General features: G+C 43.0%; 1 protein-coding gene across 1 annotated transcript in view; it reads right to left on the bottom strand.

Moving 5' to 3' along the window:
• Positions 1–23,638, bottom strand: part of TTC29 (tetratricopeptide repeat domain 29) — a 194,558-nt gene that overhangs the window by 99,231 nt on the left and 71,689 nt on the right. The window contains exon 8 of the mRNA XM_007528445.3: positions 23,050–23,135. Within this exon, the coding sequence (XP_007528507.2) occupies positions 23,050–23,135 (86 nt within the window). The remainder of the gene's footprint in view (positions 1–23,049; positions 23,136–23,638) is intronic.

Below are 23,638 nucleotides of genomic sequence, written 5' to 3'. Positions count from 1 at the left end.
AAATGGTTAAAACAACAAGAAAAAATAATGGAGACTCGAACCAGAACAAGAGTCCAGCTAAAGGTCCTCCAGAGGGCGAAGCACAAAACAACGAGTTCAACATCCAAACATTAGCTAAGGAAATAATAACAGGAGTGAGTAAAGAATTTGAAAAAATTGTAATCAGAACTGCAGGAACAACAAATGAGAATATGGAAGAAAATTCTAATAATCTCATGGTTATTAGAGAGCTGAAAGCTGAAATTGCTGAGCTAAGAAGGCAACTAGCTGAACAAGCTAAAACAGTATCAGAGCAGGGCAACAAAATAGATGAACTCCAGAAAGCAGTAGAGGGCAGAGAGAATAGAATCAATGAGGCTGAAGACAGAATTAGCAAGATTGAGGATGAATTAGAGACAACTAAAAAAGAAGTAAGAGATGTCAAAAAGAGATTAAGAGATGCTGAAAACAACAACAGAGTCCTATGGGATGACTTCAAAAGAAACAATATACGCATTATTGGCTTACCAGAGGAAGAAAGAGAAGGGGAGGAAGAAAGCGTTCTCCAGGCCATAATAGCTGAAAATTTCTCTAGTCTAGACAACACCAAAGACATAAAGATTCAAGAAGCCCAGAGGGTCCCAAACAGAATTAACCCAGACCTAAAGACACCAAGACATGTCATACTTAGATTGGAAAGGAATAAGGATAAAGAAAGGATCCTCAAGGCTGCAAGAGAAAAACAAAGAGTCACCTACAAAGGAAAACCCATAAGATTAGCAGCAGACTTCTCCATACAAACACTACAGGCCAGAAGAGAATGGCAAGATATCTATCGAGTGCTCAATGAGAAAGGCTTTCAGCCAAGAATACTATATCCTGCTAGATTGTCATTCAGACTAGATGGAAGCATCAAAACCTTCTCAGACAAGCAACAGTTGAAGGAAGCAACCATCACCAAGCCTGCCTTGAAAGAAGTTCTGAAAGGTTTCCTATAAACAACCAGACCACCACAAATAGAACATATATCAAAACACTCTAAAACTCTACAAGAATGGCGTTAAAATATCTTCAATCTTTGATATCAATAAATGTCAATGGCCTGAATTCACCTATTAAAAGACACAGAGTAGGAAGATGGATCAGAAAACACAACCCAACAATATGTTGTCTACAGGAAACTCACCTAACGCAACAAGACAAACACAGACTTAAAGTGAAAGGATGGAAAACTATCATTCAAGCCAATGGCCCACAAAAAAGGGCAGGAACAGCTATTCTCATATCTGACATGATAGACTTTAAAATAGATAAGATTAAAAAAGATAGGAATGGACACTACTTAATGCTCAGAGGATCAGTCAATCAAGAGGACTTAACAATTATTAATATCTATGCACCCAATGAGAAGCCATCTAAATACATCAAACTTCTACTGAAAGAGCTACAGCAATATATTAACAGTAACACAATCATAGTAGGGGACTTCAACACCCCACTCTCTCAACTTGACAGATCATCCAGGAAGAAAATCAGTAAAGACATAAGGGAGCTAAATGAAGAGATAGATAAACTAGAACTATTGGACATTTTCAGAGTCATTCATCCCAAGAAACTGGAATACACATTTTACTCAAATCCACATGGATCATTCTCAAGGATAGACCATATGTTAGGCCACAAAGACAGCATCAGCCTATTCAAGAGCACTGAAATCATCCCAAGCATCTTCTCAGACCACAGTGGAATTAAACTAACACTTAACAATCAACTAAAGATTAGTAACAGTGCCAAAATGTGGAAGCTCAACAGTACACTTCTTAACAACTTCTGGGTCAAAGAGGAAATCAAGGAAGAAATCAAAATGTTTCGAGAGTTCAATGAAAATGAAGACACAAGCTATCAAAATATTTGGGACACAGCTAAAGCAGTCCTAAGAGGGAAGTTCATAGCTATACAAGCACACATTAGGAAACAAGAAAAGGCACAAATAAACAGCCTGATTGCACATCTTAAAGACCTAGAAGAAGAACAACAAAGGAACCCTAAAGCAACCAGAAGGACAGAAATTACTAAAGTTAGGGCAGAAATAAATAACATTGAGAATAGGAAAACCATACAAAAGATCAATGAAAGTAAATGTTGGTTCTTCGAAAGAGTAAACAAAATCGACAAACCTTTAGCCAGACTCACAAAACAAAAAAGGGAGAAGACCCAAATAAATCGGATAGTAAATGAAAGAGGAGATATCACAACAGACACTGCAGAAATTCAACATATCATGCGAGGCTTCTATGAACAACTACATGCCACCAAGTTAGAGAACCTGGAAGAAATGAATGATTTCCTAGATACCTAGCAACTTCCAAAACTAAGTAAAGAGGAAGTGGATAACATGAACAGGCCCATCACAGCTAATGAAATTGAAACAGTTATCAAAAATCTTCCCAAAAATAAAAGTCCTGGACCAGATGGTTTTACAAATGAATTCTACAAAACTTTCAAAGAAGAACTAATACCTCTACTTTTAAAAGTCTTCCAGAAGATTGAAGACACTGGAATACTCCCTGCCAGCTTCTATGAAGCCAACATCACCCTGATACCAAAAGCAGACAGGGACACAACCAAAAAAGAAAACTACAGACCAATATCTCTGATGAACATAGATGCGAAAATATTGAACAAAATTCTAGCCAACCGGATACAGCAGTATATCAAAAAAATTGTTCATCATGGCCAAGTGGGGTTTATCCCAGGCATGCAAGGTTGGTTTAATATACGTAAATCAATCAATGTGATCCACCACATCAACAAAAGCAAGACCAAAAACCACATGGTCATATCAATAGATGCAGAGAAAGCCTTTGACAAAATACAACATCCCTTTATGATCAAAACACTACAAAAAATAGGAATAGATGGAAAATTCCTGAAGATAGTGGAGTCTATATATAGCAAACCTACAGCCAACATCATACTCAATGGTGAAAAACTGGAAGCATTTCCCCTCAGATCAGGTACCAGACAGGGCTGCCCACTATCACCATTACTATTCAACATAGTGTTGGAAGTTCTTGCCATAGCAATCAGGCAGGAGCAAGGAATTAAAGGCATACAGATTGGAAGAGAAGAAGTCAAACTCTCCTTATTTGCAGATGACATGATAGTATACATGGAAAAACCTAAGGAATCTAGCAAGAAGCTTTTGGAAATCATCAGGCAATACAGTAATGTGTCAGGCTATAAAATTAACATTCAAAAGTCAGTGGCATTCCTCTATGCAAACACTAAGTTAGAAGAAATTGAAATCCAGAAATCAGTTCCTTTTTCTATAGCAACAAAAACAATAAAATATCTAGGAATAAACCTAACCAAAGAAGTGAAAGACTTGTATACTGAAAATTATGAGTCACTACTCAAAGAAATTGAAAAAGACACAAAGAAGTGGAAAGATATTCCATGCTCATGGGTTGGAAGAATTAACATCATCAAAATGAATATATTACCCAGAGCCATCTACAAATTTAATGCTATCCCCATCAAGATCCCAAGCACATTTTTTAGGAGAATAGAACAAATGCTACAAATGTTTATCTGGAACCAGAAAAGACCTAGAATTGCCAAAACAATCTTGAGAAAAAAGAACAGAACTGGAGGCATCACACTGCCAGATCTCAAACTATATTATAGGGCCATTGTCATCAAAACTGCTTGGTACTGGAACATGAACAGACACACTGACCAGTGGAATAGAATTGAGAGCCCAGAAATGAGGCCCCACACGTATGGACATCTAATCTTTGACAAAGGGGCCCAGACTATTATATGGGGGAAGCAGAGTCTCTTCAACAAATGGTGTTGGAAACAATGGGTTGAAACATGCAGAAGAATGAAGCTGAATCACTGTATTTCACCAAATACAAAAGTAAATTCCAAGTGGATCAAGGACTTGGATGTTAGACCAGAAACTATCAGATACTTAGAGGAAAATATTGGAAGAACTTTTTTCCGCATAAATTTTAAAGACATTTTCAATGAAACGAATCCAATTACAAGGAAGACTAAGGCAAGTATAAACCTATGGGACTACATCAAATTAAAAAGCTTCTTCACAGCAAAAGAAACCACTACCCAAATCAAGAGACCCCTCACAGAATGGGAGAAGATCTTTACATGCCATACATCAGATAAGAGTTTAATAACCAACATATATAAAGAGCTTACCAGACTCAACAACAAGACAACAAATAACCCCATCCAAAAATGGGGGGAGGAATTGGACAGAATATTCACCACAGAAGAGATCCAAAAGGCCGAGAAACACATGAAAAAATGCTCCAAGTCTCTGATTGTCAGAGAAATGCAAATCAAGACAACAATGAGATATCACTTCACTCCTGTGAGAATGTCACACATCAGAAAAGGTAACAGCAGCAAATGCTGGAGAGGGTGTGGGGTCAAAGGAACCCTCCTGCACTGCTGGTGGGAATGTCACTGGGTCCAACCTCTGTGGAGAACAGTCTGGAGAACTCTCAGAAGGCTAGAAATGGACCTACGCTATGACCCTACAATTCCCCTCCTGGGGATATATCCTTAGGAACCCAACACATCCATCCAAAAAGATCTGTGTACACATATGTTCTTGGCAGCACAATTTGTAATAGCCAAAACCTGGAAGCAACCCAGGTGTCCAACAACAGATGAGTGGCTGAGCAAGTTGTGGTATATATACACAATGGAATACTACTCAGCTGTAAAAAATGGTGACTTCACCGTTTTCAGCCGATCTTGGATGGACCTTGAAAAAATCATGTTGAGTGAAATAAGTCAGAAACAGAAGGATGAATATGGGATGATCTCACTCTCAGGCTGAAGTTGAAAAACAAGATTAGAAAAGAAAACACAAGTCGAACCTGAAATGGAATTGGAGTATTACACCAAAGTAAAAGACTCTGGGGTGGGTAGGTGGGTGGGGAGAATACAGGTCCATGAAAAATGATGAATGAAATAGTGGGGGTTGTATTACTAAATGGGAATCTGGGGAATGTTATGCATGTAAAAAAAAAAAAAGAAGTAGAAACGCAAAGCAGAAATTGACTGAGTTTGGAGTATGGCACCAACGTAAGAAAGCAGAAGTATACTAGAGTTTGCAGTGAGTACCTCCCTAATACTTCCTCTCCACTTTTCCAAGCTTTGGGTCCATGATTGCTCAACAATTTGTTTGGCTTTGTATGTTAACTCTCTTTTCAGTCACCAGGTTCCAGGTGTCATCAGGATGTCGTCCAGACTTCCCTGGATTGAAGACACCACCAATGTGTCCTGGAGCTCAGCTTCCCCAGAGACCCATCCTACTAGGGAAAGAGAGAGGCAGACTGGGAGTATGGACCGACCAGTCAACGCCCATGTTCAGCGAGGAAGCAATTACAGAAGCCAGAACTTCTACCTTCTACAACCCTCAATGACCCTGGGTCCATGCTCCCAGAGGGATAGAGAATGGGAAAGCTATCGGGGGAGGGGGTGGGATATGGAGATTGGGCGGTGGGAATTGTGTGGAGTTGTACCCCTCCTACCCTATGGTTTTGTTAATTAATCCTTTCTTTAATAAAAAAAAAAAAAAAAAAAAAATCCAAGTCACATTCTTGTTGTTAATATTTGGCGGCTCCTGCCGGCCGGGCTAGCTGTGCGGGCGGGTAACAGAGATGACCAGAGACATACAGCTGGGCAGGGAAGCTGTATTTCTTTATTCAGGAACAACGATTCATAAACTAAGACAAACTAATCACCAAACAGAACTCCGCTGTCTCTTTTCGGCGGCACAAGCACTCTCTCCAACTCCGGAACTCTCCAACTCCCCAACTCTGGAACTCTGCAACTTTCTCTTACTCTCGAACTCTGAAAACTCTGGCACTCAGGAACCCTCTCCCTGGAACTCTGGCGGGGTTCCTAGGGGCGGGGCCAAGCGGGCCGCGAAACTAACAGGACTGATCCAATTCTCTTGGCGGGGGAGAACTAGAACCCAATGTAAAGCATACAACAATTCCCCCTTTTCTTTTTAACTAAATGACTACAGTATCAAGGGTGTGGGGTGAATAGAAGCCTATATCGTACAGGCATTTTTATAAAAGGAAACTGGCACAAACATGGAGAAACATGTAAGCAAGTAACAAGAACCAGTGTGCTGCCAAGGGAAGGCCTGAGGGGGCCATTTCTGCCTCTGTGGGCAAAACTTTATCAGCTTAAAAAAACATTTCTTGCCTCTGGGGGGCGTACTTTCTCGACGGACATTTGCATGGGGGCGGGGAATGGCCTAGAGTCCCAAAGGCAGCTGGCTGCAATTTACTTACTATGAAACAAAACTTGTTATTAGCATATTTCTAATAGAGAAGGAATTTGAGACTTTTACATATCAACAACGTCTTTTAACCTTTTGTTACACCCATTCAAATGGAGTTGTGCGCAGGAAAGGAAACCTCAGGCATGAGAATAATTAGTATAGCCATTGTGCGATCTACCATTTCTAATAGAGAAGGTAATGGAGAGTTTTACATATCAACAAGTCTATTTAACCTTTTGTTTAGACCAACTTAGTTAAAATATATTGATTGTTAACTAATTTTTACCTCAGACTTTAAATGTAAGTTAATTTTATCTTTATGAGAATTACGTTGAAAACTTTTTTCATTTAACTTTGTCTAGTAAGAATTTAGCCTTAAAGTTACTGTTTACCAAACTTTAAACATACACATAAACATGGTCATTAATACACAAGGAGAGAAACCTTTGTTACGAAGACATGTCATTTTAAACATGAATTTAAATCTGTACTGTCTTAGTTGTTGGGGGGGGGTTCACCATCCGGAGGTGGCTTCCCGCGCAGCTTCACTTTTAGGAATTGCAGGTTGTGATCTCTGCACAAATCTCTGCATACTCCAGCTTGTCTGCCTTCAGACCAGACTGGCAGCTGGAGATCTCGTGTGCCCAGTTTCGGCAGGGAGCCTGGGGGTCCGGGAGGTCCAGGATCGTTCCAGAATTTATAGCAAGAGGGCAGGCGGCCCAGCTTTGTAGAAGGCGTGGGCCTAGGTGCCCAAGGGTGGCGACCATGATAGGCCGCCGTGGCCCTGCCCCATGGCCCTGCCATGTCTGCTGCCCTGTTCGCAGTGGCCGAGCAGCGTGGAGGGATCACGCGTCCAGTGCCCTGCGCCACGCAGTGGAGAGCCGGCTCCTGTGGGCTGGCCTGCGTGCTGGCATTGGGCTCCTGCGTGGTGGCATCGGGCTCCTGTGTGGTGGCATCGGGCTCCTGTGTGGAGGCATCGGGCTCCTGCGTGCTGGCGTCAGCCTCTTGCGGGGTGCGGGGCTGCGGGCGCAGTGTGCGGGGTTGTCTGGGCGCAGCCGGCCGGCTGGCTGTTTAACCAGGTGGAAACGGCAGCTCCGCGCCTCGCCTCCCGCACGCTGGCTCTTCCCGCTGGCTGTTCTGAGTTCGCCCGAGCGAGTGGAAACCACAGAGTGGTCCAGAGATAAATGTTCCAGAAACAGCAAAACAGTCTCGTGAAGAAAGAGCAGAGGCCTTTGGAGATCTCTTCACAAGCAGAAGAGAAGGCCATAGTGCATAGGTAGCCAAATTGTCTTTACTTATCTGAGAGATGCGCAGGTCAGGTCCACGTGGGCGCCATTTGTTGCACCATTCCCGGTGGCCTTAAAAAGCCCGCTCTACTGGGGGCCGTGGAGGCAGCCGTATGTCTCCGCGTCTCTGTCACCCGCCCGTGAAGCTAGCCCGGCCAGCTAGAGGCTCCGAATTTTAACAACACAGTCTCATGGAAGCGAGTATTCTAGATTATTTGGCCCCATCTCATCGTCCTCTCCCATACTTGGAAACTGAAGCTGGGCGTCAGCAGGTGAACTGTCCGAGGTCACACACTGAGCTCCAGATGGAAGAGAAAGTCAAGCGCATGTTGTGAGCCCTCACGCTCTCTGCGCCGGGTCCTGCCGCCTTTACTTGGACGCTGAGCAGTGTGACAGTCAGTGGGTGACAGGTGGGCCAAATGCTGAGTGATGCATCGCAGGGACAGCACACAGGCTCCGAATGATCGCTACAAATCTCAACAGCTCTGCTGCTCCTAATCTAAGATTATAGTTGCAGCAGACTCCCAAGTACTTAACCGTTGGCAGGGGTGGAAGGTGTCATTTAGGAAGCAGCACCCTTCATCTCAGTGTTGCTTCAGTTTAGCACACGCATAGAGGCAGACTGCTGTGTTTATTGTAGTGCACACGACACCTTTGCAGGAAGTATGTTAGAGCCTTTCGGAAGGGATGTGAGATCAGCTCTGTGAACCCTGATTTTCATCATCGCCAAGCACTGCCTCTGGCCGACTTGTCTCATGCTCTAAACGCCGTCGCTGCCCAGCCTGGTCCTCAGCCTGGTACTGCAGTGCTTGTCAGGAATCATTAGCCCCTGATTTCTTTGACTAATGCCGCGCTTGATTGTCTGCATCGTGTTCAGACACTGCAAATGAGGCAGAAACATCCTTTCTGCTCACCAACTGTGAAATGGCTCAAGGGGGTCAGATTGCCAGAAATCAGAATAAATGTATTTCCAATAAGATTTGACAATGATTTCAAGCTCAAGATGGCACACTTAATTCCCACCCCACCCTACCCCCATTTCTGTGTTCCCCATCACTCCGAGTAAATCTGTGTCATTGTCTTGCTCTCAAAGACGTGTGGCCTCTTGAGCCCTGTGACCACAAAACTATCATTCTCTAGATTGGTCATTATAGTTGCAGCCTATGTTAATGTTAATGTAAGACATCAATGAAGAACTTTTGTTCTAACTCCCAACTGTTATTTTCTACGTGACAACTTAGTGTGAAAGTATTCATCCTGTCCAGTGCAATCATAAAGCTAGTTATGGCTTATAGCTCCTCAAAAAGAAAATTTTCATTCCCTTAATCTCCTGCTAAGAAAACCCACGGAAGGCTTTGTTTCATATTTTGCTGAAAGGTCCTTGGTCAAAACCAGTCCAGTCATCTATAGTTCTAAAGTTCTCTTCAGTGGCAGGCTACAATGATCAGATAGTGCGACCAGGGTCTCTTAGGAAATTCTGACCAGCTGAGCACCTGGCAAAGGCAGAAGTGAGAAGCAGTTCAAGGATACATGAACACTGGAAGGATGGTTCACGTTAGCAGAGTGCAGCAAAACCAACTGCTGCTCTGTGGAGGCCAGAAGAAAACTCAACCCCTCATCTTCAGGGTCTTCCAGGCCCCAAGAATCCGCCAGTCTGGGGCATCCAGGTGTTCACAGGAGGAAGCCACTCTCATGACCATAACAATCTTGATTTTTTTTTTTTTTTTTTGGATAGGAGAGAAATTGAGACACCTGCAGACCTGCTTCACTGCTTGCAAAGCGACTCCGCCCCCCGCAGGTGGGGATTCGGGGGCTCCACTGGGGTCCTCACGTGGGTCCTTACACTACCTACTATGTGTGCTTAACCTGGTACACCACCTTCTGGCCCCCCACAGCAATCTTTATAATAAATTCTCTATTATTATCATTATTATTATTTACCAGGACACTGCTCAGCTCCGCCTTATGGTGGTGTGGGGGACTGAACTTGGGACCTGGGACCTGGGATCCTCAGGCATAAGTCTGTTTGCATAGCCATTATGCTATCTCCTACCCTTAAAAGATTTCTTTACTTGCTTATTATGAAAGAATCATCTCTGGCATGTTGTGGTGCTGGGAATTTAACCTGTGGCCTAAGAACCACCACTCTCTCTTTTTCTATTTTATTTTTATTTGCCAGCACTGAGAGAAATTGAGAGGGAAGGGTAGAAAGGGAGAGAGCTGCAGACCTGCTTCACTGCTTGTGAAGTGTCCTTCCTGCAGGTAGGGAGCGGGGGCTTGAACATGAGTCCTTGCATGTGATGATATGTGCGCTTAACCGACTGTGCCACAGTCTGGCCCCCAGAACCATCTATCTCAATGTGTGCCTGCTCTGTCTTGTCACATTTCGGAATACGCAAGTGTTTTTCCCATTTTGAGCCCAAGTAATCATTATGCTCAGTGAAAACAGTGTGTTGGAGACTGAACTGATGCTAGATTAGTTTTGGTGTCTTGAGGGAGAAAAAAAATCTGATGAGGAGGAAGCAGAAATCATCACAAATCGTTTTGCTATTAATTCAGGTTGATGTGAGATCAATGCAGTGTCTACCTCTCCAAGAGACAGGTGAACACAGAGAAGTGAGCATGAAAGGTCACTGAGAATCCAGTTCCCAGCTGTCCCCCAGCATGGTTTCTGAACAGTATTCTTCCGTCTGCCCACTTTACAGTTTTATCTTCTTTTTTTGAGTAAAGCACTGCTCAGCTTTGGTTGGTGCTGGGGATCAAACCTGGGACTTTGTTCAGACAAGCTCTGTGTACTATTACTGTCTCCCTGGATCCCTCCTGATCACACTGAACGACCTGTGTAAAGCCACCATCCATCCATAATCCCTCCGACTAGTGCTCTTCATTTAAGGCAGGCTTCAATAAAGTTTCGCTTTGGTTGCCCCTTCTCAGAGGTCAAGAGAGCCTCAGAAAAACATTTTTAGGACATTCTCTTGGTACAGTTTGATGTCTTTTCCAGCAAAGACTATTATTTTGGTAAACTCAGTCAACCCTAAGCAAGATCCCCAATGTAAGAAATGCTTTCCTTTCAGGCGGTGGGAAAAAGTTTCTTTGCGAGGAAGAGAGTGGAAAAGCCTTCTTCGAGATGCTTGCACACAGAGGAAACTTCACCTATTGCCCCTTCAGGGGCATGGAAGTGACAAGACAGATTTTTATGAGTCATTCCCATTCTGACAGGTTTGACAGTGACAGGAAATGTGATACATTCCGAGAGCTTTTATCAGATCACTTATAACTATTCTTAATAAGTATAAATAAAAAAGTGGCTGGAATCTTAGGGGAAATGGTAGCAATATGAAATTATTATTATTATTATTTTGGTACTTCTGATGGGGCTCTTCCAGTCTTGGAATTACCTGCCTTCCAGGTAGTTTTGACCAGACAATAAACAACAGTTTAGTACTTTATCTAATCCCAGCCAGGAGGCGAGTTCAACAGCAAGCTTTTGCAGATGTTCACATCCAATAATCTATCCATAATTGATGAAACAGGCAGGTCAGATGTAATGGCTGCTACAATTCCAGCAACAAATAAATGGTTATTGACAAAACAAGCCAGCGTGGCACAGAGCACAGAACAGTGACAGGCAGGAGAAGCGGGGGGGGGGGGGGGAGCGCTGAGTAGAGGTGCTCATCTTCAGTGAGCAGGGGCAGGAGGGCTGCCCTGCCACATGAACAGACCGAGGGGGCTTGGGAAGGAAGAGGACGGTCGCTGGAGAACAGGAAGGAGACATGCGGAGGCGGAGGCAGAGGACAATGTTGGTCAACCTTGCGCAAGGCTGGGGACCTGGGTAAGGAAGTTACACGTGTGTGAGCACTTAACAGTCTTTGAATGTGAGCACTGCAACCCCCACGTCTGGTTGTTTTTGTCACCAGTGTGTCCTTGTCTTCAGGGCAGGCTGTCTAACTGTGGGACCTGGATGATTCTCACATCAAAGTGGATGTCTGGGGGTGCTCTAGCACCCAAACACCCCCTCTGAAAGGACATCCGCAGGTACTGTTTAACACAGTGGGACTCTTTTCCTTGCCTTCTTTGTACTAAAGCAAAATAAAAAATACTAAACAAACAAAAAAACACTACACTTAACTCACCTCAACATAGGCAAAGAGTATAATAAACACACTAATCGAGTATACTTTTTATTGACTGAATAAAATTCAAGATATTTAAAGATAAATAAACAGTTGAAACCCTACACTTCTATTCCAATGCTAGAGAAATAATGTGTGTACACAGTTTACTAGGTAATATTCTGAGATGAAGAATGGTAGAATGAAATGGTAGTTATTATTACCATAGGTAGTCATAAAGAAGCTTGGGACAGAGATGCCTTAAATATTAATATTCCTAAAATCACTTAAATCAATTTAACACTCTTTAGTGGTTTATTTAGAAGTGTGATTTATTTGATACTTTGCAACCAATGCCTTTGATAAGCTCTGAAATAACGTGTGAGCTGAAAATAAAATGGCAAAACAAATTGCTGCTAGCATTCTTAGAATAAGCTTTTGGTTTTATAGCATAAACTAGAAAATTGCCATTATATTTGGCATTTTCAAAGTATTTATCAATACTTGGGGATAAAGAATGATAGAGCCCAGGAGGCATGGTGGAGCTCACTCCTGGGAGAACTTGTCAGCTGCTCTGCTTTCTGAGTCCTATCCATTTCCTGGCCCAGGGTCCCCTATGTAGCACCTGTGGCATGAGACCACCTTATTCCCAGTGTAACCAGGCAGGAATGTGACATCATATTTTGCTTTTTCTTTTAAAAAAATTATGTATTGAATAGAGACAGAAAGAAATCAAGAGGGAAGGGAGAGAAAGAGAGGGAGACAGACAGCTGCAACCACGCTTCAACACTTGTGAAGCTTTCTTCTCGCAAGTGGGGGCTGGGGGCTTGAACCTGGGTCCTTGTACATAACTAAAATAGGACTACTATCTACAAAATGGAGACCCCTCCCCCAAACTCTTCATCTGAACTGTTCCAGCCTTTAGGTTCCTAACTAGTCAACAATTTGTTTGGCTCTATAGGCTAACTCTTTTTTCAGCCACCAGGTTCTAGATGCTACCACAATGCCAACTGGACTTCCCTGGGCAGACGACCCCACCAATGTGTCCTGCAGCCCTGCTTCCCCAGAGCTTTGACCCACTAGGGAAATAGAGAGACAGGCTGGGAATATGAATCAACCTGCATGGATGCCCATGTCCAGTGGGGAAGCAATTACAGAAGCCAGACCTTCCACCTTCTGCACCCCATAATATTCCTTGGTCCATACTCCCAGAGGGCTCAGACTAGGAGAACTATCAGGGGAGGGAGTTTTGATGGTGGGAATTGTGTGGAGTTGTACCCCTCTTATCCTATGGTTTTGTCAGTGTTTCCTTTTTTATAAATAAAATTTTTAAAAATTTAAAAAGATTTTAAAAAAAATTTCAAAAAAGTGTTCAACCAAGTGTGCCACTGCCCAGCCCACTCCCATTTACTTTTTCAGAAAAGTGTTGAAGATCTCATTCTCAACTATTCTCAACTTCAGACTTTGGCCAAGTGGCTGGGCTCTGGAGTATCATGTCCCAATTCTCACAGCTGCCTCTTGAAACTCTGCCTTGATCCCCAGTCCCATCCCTGCATTCTTTGAATGACCTTGATACTTATTAGTGGGTCCCCATTAGAACCGTATTTCTGAGCTTCAGCTTGGCACTGGGGTGCCTGTCACACTGGCCAGTTGGTGTTTACTGTTGTCCACTGAGCAAAAACCACAGGTTTGTGAGATCACTACACGAATGACACCAGCGGGGAGTAGAGGGGTCGTGCGACTTCCTTTAGCACACACTCCCTGGAGCTGGAGGGGGAGCGTTTCAGGAAGGCTCACTGCACTTGGAAGCCCTTTCTCTTTAGCACTGCCACACCTGAGCTGGACTGTGCTGACCCTGACCTTCACTGACAGTCTAGTGCCGCCTGTCATCACCCCCAGAAGCCATCTCCATCAGGCCTGGTTACAGCTCTGTCTCATTAGCTGCTGGGTTTTCATCACCAGGCTCAAGAAGACACGTATCTGAGTATCTGTGACAGCGCTCCCCTGCTGCAAGGACCCCTTTCTCCCTCCGACATAAAACATCCCATGGTCTGGAAAGATTCTCAGTGGACAGGCATGAATGAGGTGCTCTTCTCTCTCAAAAGCAAACAAACAAAAAATGATAAAATAGCAGTGGCCACCTGGCTTTCTGATGGTCTCCAAGGCTTCCACTGCCACGATCGCACAGGGATCTTTCTGACTTCAGCTCCTGTTCCCTTTTGCTCCTCACCACGGCTGCTCCCAAGCCTCCCTAGCACTGACCACGACCTTGTGTAGAGTGTGCGTCCCTCACACCACAGCTCAGCTACCTCACCTGTGTCCAGGCTTTCCTCAAATGTCAGCTTCAAGGAGGCCTTCCTTGACCACCTGCTAACAGTCCCCCTGTCCATGCACTTGCAATTCTTTCCTTTGCTGTATTTTTCTACATTGTTCATCATCACCTAATTGCCCAGTTCTGCTTGTTACGCTAAACATTTGTCCACTGCCTTTCGTCCACAAGGATCTCTAGCTGCTTCGCAACTGATGTGTTGTCTATCCCAAGTGTCTACAGCAAGGTTGGCCAGTAGATGGTCCAAATCACTGACTGGCTGAATCAGCACAGATACATGTTTAATGCATCTGGAGAACGAGCCCATTGCATGCACAGCTTCCCCGGACCAGGTGTTTATTTTAGAAGGAGATAGAGAAAATGAGAGACAGAGACAGAGTGAGAGACACCATGGCACTGCACCTCCATCCATGAAGCTCCCCATGTGCTGTTTGTGTGTTCTCACATTGTGCTGGGGCTTGAACCTAGCACATTAAGACATGTACTCTACTGTGTGAGTTCTCTCTCCCAGCCCCAACTATCGCCTGTTAAGACTACACATATTAACTAACTGAGTCTTTTCAACTCCCTAAGCAGATGCTACAATGTACTCTTCTCATCTCTATTTTAAAATTTTATTTATTTATTTTGGAGAGAGACAGTGAGAAGTTGAGAGGGAAGGGAGGGAGAAACAAAGAGACACACTTGTAGCACTGTTCCACCATTCATGAAGCTTTCCTTCCCACTACAGGTGGGGGCTGGCAGCTTGAACTTGTGTCCTTGTACACTGTAATGCATGCTCTCAACCAGGTGCCCCACTACCTGGCCCTCTTTCTTACCTTTCATTAAAGGCGCGAATCTGAGGCATGGAGAGATGCAAGCACTGAGTCAAGGCCAGTGATCTTACAAGTGGTAAGAAATCACAAAAGCCTTGAACTTGTACCATCCGACTTGGGAGATGGTTCTGTCCTGTGGACTGTGCTCCTCTTAGGCCAAGATGCTTTCTGACAACACTGCCACACAGGCTGGGCTCCCTGTTCTAGGTCCTCCCGCACCACCTTCCTATTGTTGACAGCACTAGAGCTGTGGGGCCCAGTGCAAGGCCACCCTTACAGAAACTGCACTGAGTTTAGGCTGTCCAAGGCCAGAGAGTTTGGTGACAAATGCAGAACCAGAGCTCAGCACTGTGGACTCCAAATTACTGACCTTTTTGGAGCTTTCAATATCTGTTTTGAAGACCATGTTGATGGCCTGGAGAGTATTTTCCATTCTCAGGTAATCTCTGACCAGAAACAATTAAATGGTAATTTTGACTTCACAACCTTACAACAAATACTAATGTTCATTTACATACTATTTTTAAATGAAAATGTCTATTTTTGTAATATCTGCGATATTATAAACATATAAAACAAACATAATAAACAGTCACTCTGCTGTAAGCTAATATAAGCTCATAGGGAAAATGAATATGTTTAATTAAATTTAGGGAAAATGTAGAATTAAATCATCTGTGGCCCACTAATGAGGAGCCACACAGTATTATCTCTGTACAATAACCTACTGGAGTTTTCACCAACATACTCTGTTAATAAATATCACCTTCATTTTCAAAATTAGAATACCACGAGATCTGGCTTTGATCTGGTAAGTCAGCAGTGGTAAAAGGAAAAAAAAAAAAAACATACTCCTTACAGTAAATTTTAAAAAAAGAATTACTATTCTATAATATTCACCAGCATTTATTATATGTACAGTAAGCCAGACATAGCTCAAAGCACTTCCTAGATATTAATCCATTTAATCCTCATGACCACCTATGTGCGAGGCACCAGTATAGTTAGTTATTGGCTACAGGTAGGGAAACTGAGACACAGACATTAAGTGACTCATTCAAGGTCGCAGGACTGCAGGTGGCGGGGCCAGGATTTAGTTACCATCACGCTTCATTGTGAAAGTGATGGAGAGAACTGAAGCCTGTGGGGAGGACCAAGCCACCTCCTCCTATTTCTGGGTTAGCTCAGAGTTACTGATATTCTGCCCTACCAGATTTTTTCAATTGAAATTCTATTGAATGATCCGTGTTTATACCCTTTGCTTTTACTTTTGTACCTTCACTAAGAGTTGTTGGGAGACGACAAAGTTGCATCAGGAGGAAGGCAAAACTTGAGGGGGAGGGCTTTAATATACTGATTAGACTGCTTTGAAAAAAGGATTCTGTCCCCCCACCCTTTTGATTTTACAGAAGTGTTAGCTCTAGAGCTGAGACATGTTTCACTGTTAACCAAAATCCCAAGAAAACAAGGCAACTTCAGCCGAGCAGTTAGGTTGTCAGTAGTAAGGCATCTACAGCTGCCTAAGAATCCCTGCTGATGACTGACTGGTAAGAGGGAGCTGATGGAAATGTAACACAAGTGAGCTCTTCCTTTTCAAAATACATTTTCAAAGATTTGTTAGAGCAAATGGAGGGGCAAAGGGAGAAGGAGAGAGAGAGGGAGAGAGGGAGAGAGGGAGAGAGGGAGAAAGGGAGAGGGAGAGGGAGAGGGGAGGGAGAGGGAGAGGGAGAAGGAGAGGGAGAGGGAGAGGGAGAGGGAGAGGGAGAGGGAGAGGGAGAGGGAGAGGGAGAGGGAGAGGGAGAGGGAGAGGGAGAGGGAGAGGGAGAGGGAGAGGGAGGGGGAGAGGGAATGAACCAGATCATTACACTGGCATATGCAGTGTGGTGTCAGGGATAAAACTCAGGACTGAGACTTCACTCTTATAAACTCTGTATTTACTATTGTGCCACCTCCCAGAATATGAACTAGATGTTAGCAGCATGGCACTAATGCTATTTTTAAAGCCTGTTGAATGTTATTTTCATTGAGCACTAATTATACATCAATATCTTTAAAGTCAATGTAGCTGTGAAGTGGGGATCAAGCCACTGTCTACACTACAGATTCCTTCAAGAATATTCTGCGTCACTTTGAAGCTTCTGAGTTCCCTTTGTTCTGAACTCACCCCTTTCATGTGGTGGAGAAGTAGGTGACCAGGTTCATCTGACAATGGTAAAACATGACTGTTTAACAGGCCCGGTCCTGGAAGCGCCTCTGGGCTCTTGCAGGTGCAAAGTCTGTTTTTGTGGGCTCTGGATCACCAAGTGCTAACAGCTGTGCCATAGCCTCTAGGACTGTCACACAATTAGTCTTGTGATGAACTACGCAGGTTGCCTGATTGCTGCAGAGAACATTTTCATATGCTAGGCCTTGAACTTTAAGGAACAGACATATATTATGATCCATATGTCATTCCTCCTTAGAGTTGATTAGAGTCCTCAATTTTTTCAGTCTTGAAGTTCATCCTCTTTAGGATGAGTCAGATAAATATAATTAGCCTTCTTTTCCTCTTCTCTCAAAATACCAGAAATGTTTGGCATATTTCTTAAACTGCCAATGCCTGGAAACAAACCTTCCAGCAGCATTATGAAGAGTTGCGGTAGTAACCCTTTCCTTTTACATGAATAAGGAAAATAATCACGAAGTTTTAGTAAAGTGATCTTCAGTCTCGGGAGACTCTAAAGCCAGCTTTCCAATTTCAAGAAAATCAATATATTTTCTTACTAGAAAAATCAGCGTTTATATTAATTTAGGCCATGAAATTTCCTTTGTGACAGAAAGTGTCCCTTCACTTGTAGGAAAGGTCAGGATTCACAGATGTTTTACTGTGCAGATTACTGTTTAATAAAGTACAAATCATTTTTTTTGTTTTCTAATTTTTCTATAATGTTGTTGTCATGTAACAAATATCTTAATTTATATGACAAATAGCATAATGCAGTCATAATTTAAAAACAAGGAAGAAAACCACACAGGCTATTTTCATAAGCTGTGATATTGTATAGGAAAATAACCACTAGGAAAAGTAAATTTGAAAAAAGGTTTAAAGAGAGTTAAACTCCCCATTAATGAGGACATTATATAAAAAAAATTTTAATTTACTAAGATTTTGTTCTGCAATATTTGCTGTGAACATTTATATTAAATTATTACTGTAAGGCTACACTTTTTAATCTTTTAGATAAAAGGCCATGACTTCAAATACAAAGACAACACTTGCAAATTTACTAGTAAAGCATCCTAAGCTTTCATAATCTCCAAATTATTAAAACACATTTTTTATGAACTACTTAAACTGCTATTTTCCAAATAAGGTTAACTGTCCAAAAAGACATTAAGTAAGATCAGATATGGAACGCATGCCTTTACCACACTACAAATAATTGCTTAATAATTTTAATGCAATTCTATGCATCTTGGAAATAAACACATTGTTTTAAGATTGGGAAATGTGACTTTTCACGTGGATTTTTCTTTTTTCTTTTTCTCGCTTTTTTATTTTTGCTCGTGAGATAATTAAAAAAACATTTCTCTACTTAGCAAGAGGCATGGGATGAAAAGGGAGATGGGATGACCTTTGTGCAATGTGCTGAGGGCTCTGCTGTTGAATAGAATGAGGTGCTGAGACAATTGAGGCCACTGAGATCAATGACAGCTGCTCCTTTTGGGTTCCAGAGGAGACTGCCTGAGTGGGCCTCAGGACAAAGGGACACAGCAGATGAAATCTCTGGTGGAGAGCAGGGAAAGGGCTAGAGAGAGAGAGAGCCCTGGGCTCCTCCTGGCCGGCTGAGCAGAGGGGAGAGACACCCGCCTTAGCCTGGGCCCGGAGCTCTTATACACTGCACAGCCGGGAGGCTTCGCTGGCTGCACAGACTGTCTACAGGTCCTGTGTCATGATAACCAATGGTTCTTGGGGAGGAGGGGCCCTGACGTCCTCTGCATCTGAGCATCCCTCGGGTACTGAGGTCATTACCCAAGGACAGCAGGGTCAATTTTAGGTAACGATTCCTAACTGGCAAGTAAAGATGACTCCTGGTTGTGGTTAGTGGACAACTCTGACCTTCAAATAAATAACTCACACCCCTTGTTATTTTTTTTTTTGGATAAACGCCATTTTTATACAAATGGAAAGTTATGAATAAATGAGTAAGAATCTTTTCCACTAAATACTGACTTATCCTATGACCACTATAAAGTATGTGTCAATACAAATGAAAATCTGAGAGCTGTGCTATTTGCATATGGCAGACGGAGTACATGATAGTTAAAAAACACAGGCACCGGAACAGATGCTCAGTCACTGTAAGCCACAAGGGTCAGGAAGAATGCTCAGTGACTGAGCACAGGATTTGCATGCCTGAGACCCCAGGTCCTACCCCTTTCAATGCATATGCCAGAGCTGAGTGGTGCTCTGGTCTCTCTCTTTTTCATAAAAAATAAGTAGATGAGTCTTAAAAAGTAATTGCAGATGTTGCCATTGGAGCATCATTGCTATCATTATTCAGTGCTAACTATAGCCCATAGTAATAGCTGTGTCTATCTGCAGATGTTGTTTATAGGTGCTGGGTGGTGGCACACCTGATTGAGCGCACATGTTACAATGCACAAGGACCCAGGTTCAAGCCCCCGGTCCCCACCTGCAGGGAGAAAGCTTTGCGAGTGGTGATGCAGTGCTGTAGGTGTCTCTGTTTCTCTCCCTATCTCCCCCCTCAATTTCTGTTTCTAGCCAACAAATAAATAAAGATAATTTTAAAAAGTTGTTTATAGTCTAAAGTGCAAATACAAGATCAAGTGGTGGTGCATTGGGCTGAGCACACACATTACTTGTGCAGAGACCCAACTTCAAGCCCCGGTTCCCACCTGCATGTGGAACGCTTCATGAGCAGTGAAGCAATGCTGCAGGCCTCTCTCTCTCTCTCTCTCTCTCTCTTTCTGTCTCTATCGAAAATAAATAAAAAGATAATTAAAAATAAAGTGCAAGTAACATTCCTTTTCATATCACTGTCACAGAGATAAAGTTCAGTGTCTATTGTCTCCAAGGAGTTAAGTGTCCACGACTGGTCTGCGGCAGATGGGTCATGTCTTCTGCGTCAAAGACTCACATGCTCTGCTCGCATCACAGGTGTCTCTGACACGAAGACTGCACATCAGCACATAAGTGTTTCAGCACTTAATAAAGTGCTTGCTTTGTGCCACTATTTTACACAGAGATTGTTCCTAAATAAACTTCATCACCTGTATAGATCCCACTTGCTCACTGACCCTGCTCTCCTGCTCTGAAACTAAGAGTTTACTGGTTTCACAATATTTGGACCTGTAAGAAAAAAAAAAAAAAAACAATGTGTGATGTGTGAGCTTCTGACGTCACCCAACACTATGGGAAATAACTATACTATATTCGTTAACGGTAATAAAACCGTGTCAGATAGACCCTGTACCTAAAATGTTAATTTGCTCAATTCTTACACAGCTCTGAGTTTCCAAGCAGTGCTACCATCAGTTCATAGGTGAAGATGTTAATGCTCATTAAAGTTAGGTCACCAGTGCAAGGGGCAAGGTCATACTGACTTCAGCCTCCATCAGCCTCCACACCCATCACCAGAATGACTGTGCTGCCTTCTCCCTCCCCAAAGCTGTGAAAAAGCAGGCTGAGGGCTCTGTTGCTGAGAAAGGCTAGCATTTACTGTCTTTACTTCATGCAAACGTCTAGTAGCCCAAACTTTGGCTATAGAAGCGAACATCTGGATGGATCCATGCTATGCAACTCTAACTACACGTCAGAAACCTTACTAGATGTCAGGTCCCTTACTGAGCCATCTTCCACCACCAGGCACAAGAAAGGATGAAGATGCAGCTACAGAGAGGTACTTGCTTTCAGAGACAAACTGGCCCAGACCACAGACATGAGTAGGCTGGCCCATCTGAAAGGCCATGTCATCCCATACTGCAAACACACAAGACCCGGTGAGGCTGAAGTATTTAAATAATGCGCGGTGGCTGGCAGTGCCGAGGGAGACTTGCTTTGCTGCCTTTGAAGCTTCCCCCTGCAGATGGGAAGCAGGGGGTTTGAACCCAGATTCTTGTGTGGGTCCTTGCGCTTAGTACTATTAACCACAAGCATCACTGCTTGCTTCCCCCCTCCCCAATATTTTCTTATAAAAGTGAAAACAACTTTGCATAAAGTCTTGAATATGACTTTGAGGGGGGAAAATTTCCCCTTAGGACTTCACAAGCTACACTTAACTTCTAAAACTGAAATCTACTTCATTGGGGACATTTCCAGGCATGAAGCGGTGAGGGTCAAAGGGAAGGACTATATTTAACGCCTGCTGTATGCAGCGCCATTTTCCTCTTTAAATGCCAGACTATCCCTGACCTCCTCCTGCTCACGTGTTTCAGTATAACTATGGTTTCTACTCGCCAAGTGCCCTTTCCTTATTAATAGGTATTTCAGCCTTAAATGAATCCATTGCTGGCTTTTACTTTAGCTCTTTGCAGTTATTCAGTAAAGAACTCTGTGAGGAAAAAACAGATAATCACTTTCTATCAAAAAAAAAAGAAGAGTGAGTGACCCATGTTCGAGCCTGTCCCCCAGACCCTGCACTGAAGGCAGGGTCAGTGCTATAGTCAGTCTCTTTCTCCCCCTCCCTTCTTGGTCTCTATCTAAAAGTACAAAATAAATAAATAAATAAATAAATAAATAAATAAATAAATAAATAGAGAGACTCTATAAGGCACCTAGTTTTTCAAATTTGACCTCATCTCTCACCTGGCCATTCATTGCTTCCCAAACATACTCAGTGTGTGTGTGTGTGTGTGTGTGTGTGTGTGTGTGTGTGTGTGTGTGTTTATGCTCGTGTGTCTAATGTTCTATCATGCACAACTCCCACATTTTCTCCTTGCAAGAAGCAGGTCCCTTAAAAGCTTTTCTGTGTGCCCTCCTGATATTCAGCCAGAACCAACCACTTTTATCTATCTTTGCACTTAGAAAAGTCCTACTCGCCCTGCTCTGAATTACAGCTGGACCAAAAATTGGTCATCCTCATTCAGTTACCTCCTAAAGGGAAATGTGCCTCTCGTTGGCTATTTTGCTTCCCAAAGTACCTGGGAAAGAAGTTGGCTGAATGCACATCATCCATGGGAACAGATTAAGCAGAAGAATCATCTAAGAAGCCCGAGTTCCCTCTGATGACCCAGTTTTATGCCTGTTAGAGAAAAATCTCCAGCTCGAAAGCAGGAATCCTGTTTAAAGTGAGTGTCAAGAAAAACAAGTGAGAGATCTGCAGAGTCAAAACTCAAGCCAATACTGTGCACTGTAGGATTATTTTTTGCTAGGTTTCAAATATATATTTTATTTATTTTAATGAGAGAGATACAGAAAGGGAGGCTAGAGCACTGCTCACCCCTGGCGACGCTAATGATTGAACCTGGGACTTCAGAGCCTCAGGCATGAATGTCTTTTGCAGAACCATTATGTAGTCCCCCAAGTCCACACGGTAGGATTATTATAAGAGATAATATGGCAAAAAATGGAAAGTCGCACTTGAAATACATTTGAGACAAGAGAAGAATGAACGAAAACTGATTTCAGTTATAACAGAAAAGATATCTCTGGACATTTTGTTTGTTTGTTTGTTTTCAAGTCGAGCCTGGTCATAAAATAGTTAAGGGCTTCTATCATTTCACCATGAAGCAGGCTACTGGACCCCTAGGAATGTCCCCCCTACCCCCACCCTCCACTGGCCCTTCTATCCTGAACATCCTCAACTGAAGTCAGTCTGTGGTCTAATCACCACACCTGTTTTCCAATCACACTTTGCAAACCATATTCTAAATTTCCTGTGTATGTAATTTTACTACTTTTTGCCCTCATTTAAACCCACTTCCTTTTGTTCTTGGTGCTCCAAGAGTGAGGGGGGTGTCCTTGTTGCTTATATTGAGTTTTTGTCTGTCCTAAGCACCTCATGGTAAGTGTCTATGCACTACAGAGCATAGTCAGTTTTTATGTTTCTAGGACATCACTATTCCACTTTATTCTCTACAATGGGGTCTCCTTATATCAGGCCCACCCTATTTCCATTGGCCTTATCCTAACACATGACAAATGTAACACAGGAAACGTAAGTGCAGTGATGACAAGGTTGCTTTGACTTACTCTAAGCGCTGTCTCAGGCTCTCCTGCAGCCAAGTATGCTAAGCCCAGATAATAGAATGCTTGTCCTTCCATTTTCTTGTCATTTCCTAAAGTCAAATTAGGGTGGAAAAAAAAAAAGCAAGAATAAGATGGGTAGTCATGAGTGCTGCTGATGAAGTGATTTAAGAAATCCCTTATACAGTGTCCACAGGAATGTAAAATGGTACAATCAGTTTGGAAAATTCTTTGCCAGTTCCTCAATGAGCCAGGCAAAGCTGTCATATGACCCATCAATCTCAGCTCTAGGTATGAACCCAGAAGCAAACCTGTACACCAATGTCCATAGTAGTATTGGTCATAATAGACCACAGGTGGGCATGACATATATGGCTATAAATTGATGATGGATAAGGAAAGTATGACAGAGGGGGGCCGGGTGGTAGCACACTGGGTTAAGTGCCCATTGTACGAAGTGCAAGGACAGGCGCAAAGATCCTGGTTCGAGCCCCTGGTTCCCCCTGCCTGTAGCAGGGTGAAGCAAGTCTGCAGGTGTCTATTTTTCTCTACCCCTTCTCTCTCAATTTCTCTCTGTCCTATCCAACAGTAACAA

This window comes from Erinaceus europaeus, chromosome 19, assembly GCF_950295315.1.
Source record: "Erinaceus europaeus chromosome 19, mEriEur2.1, whole genome shotgun sequence".
In the NCBI taxonomy this organism is placed as follows: Eukaryota; Metazoa; Chordata; class Mammalia; order Eulipotyphla; family Erinaceidae; genus Erinaceus; species Erinaceus europaeus.
This window is presented reverse-complemented; position numbering and strand designations above follow the sequence as displayed.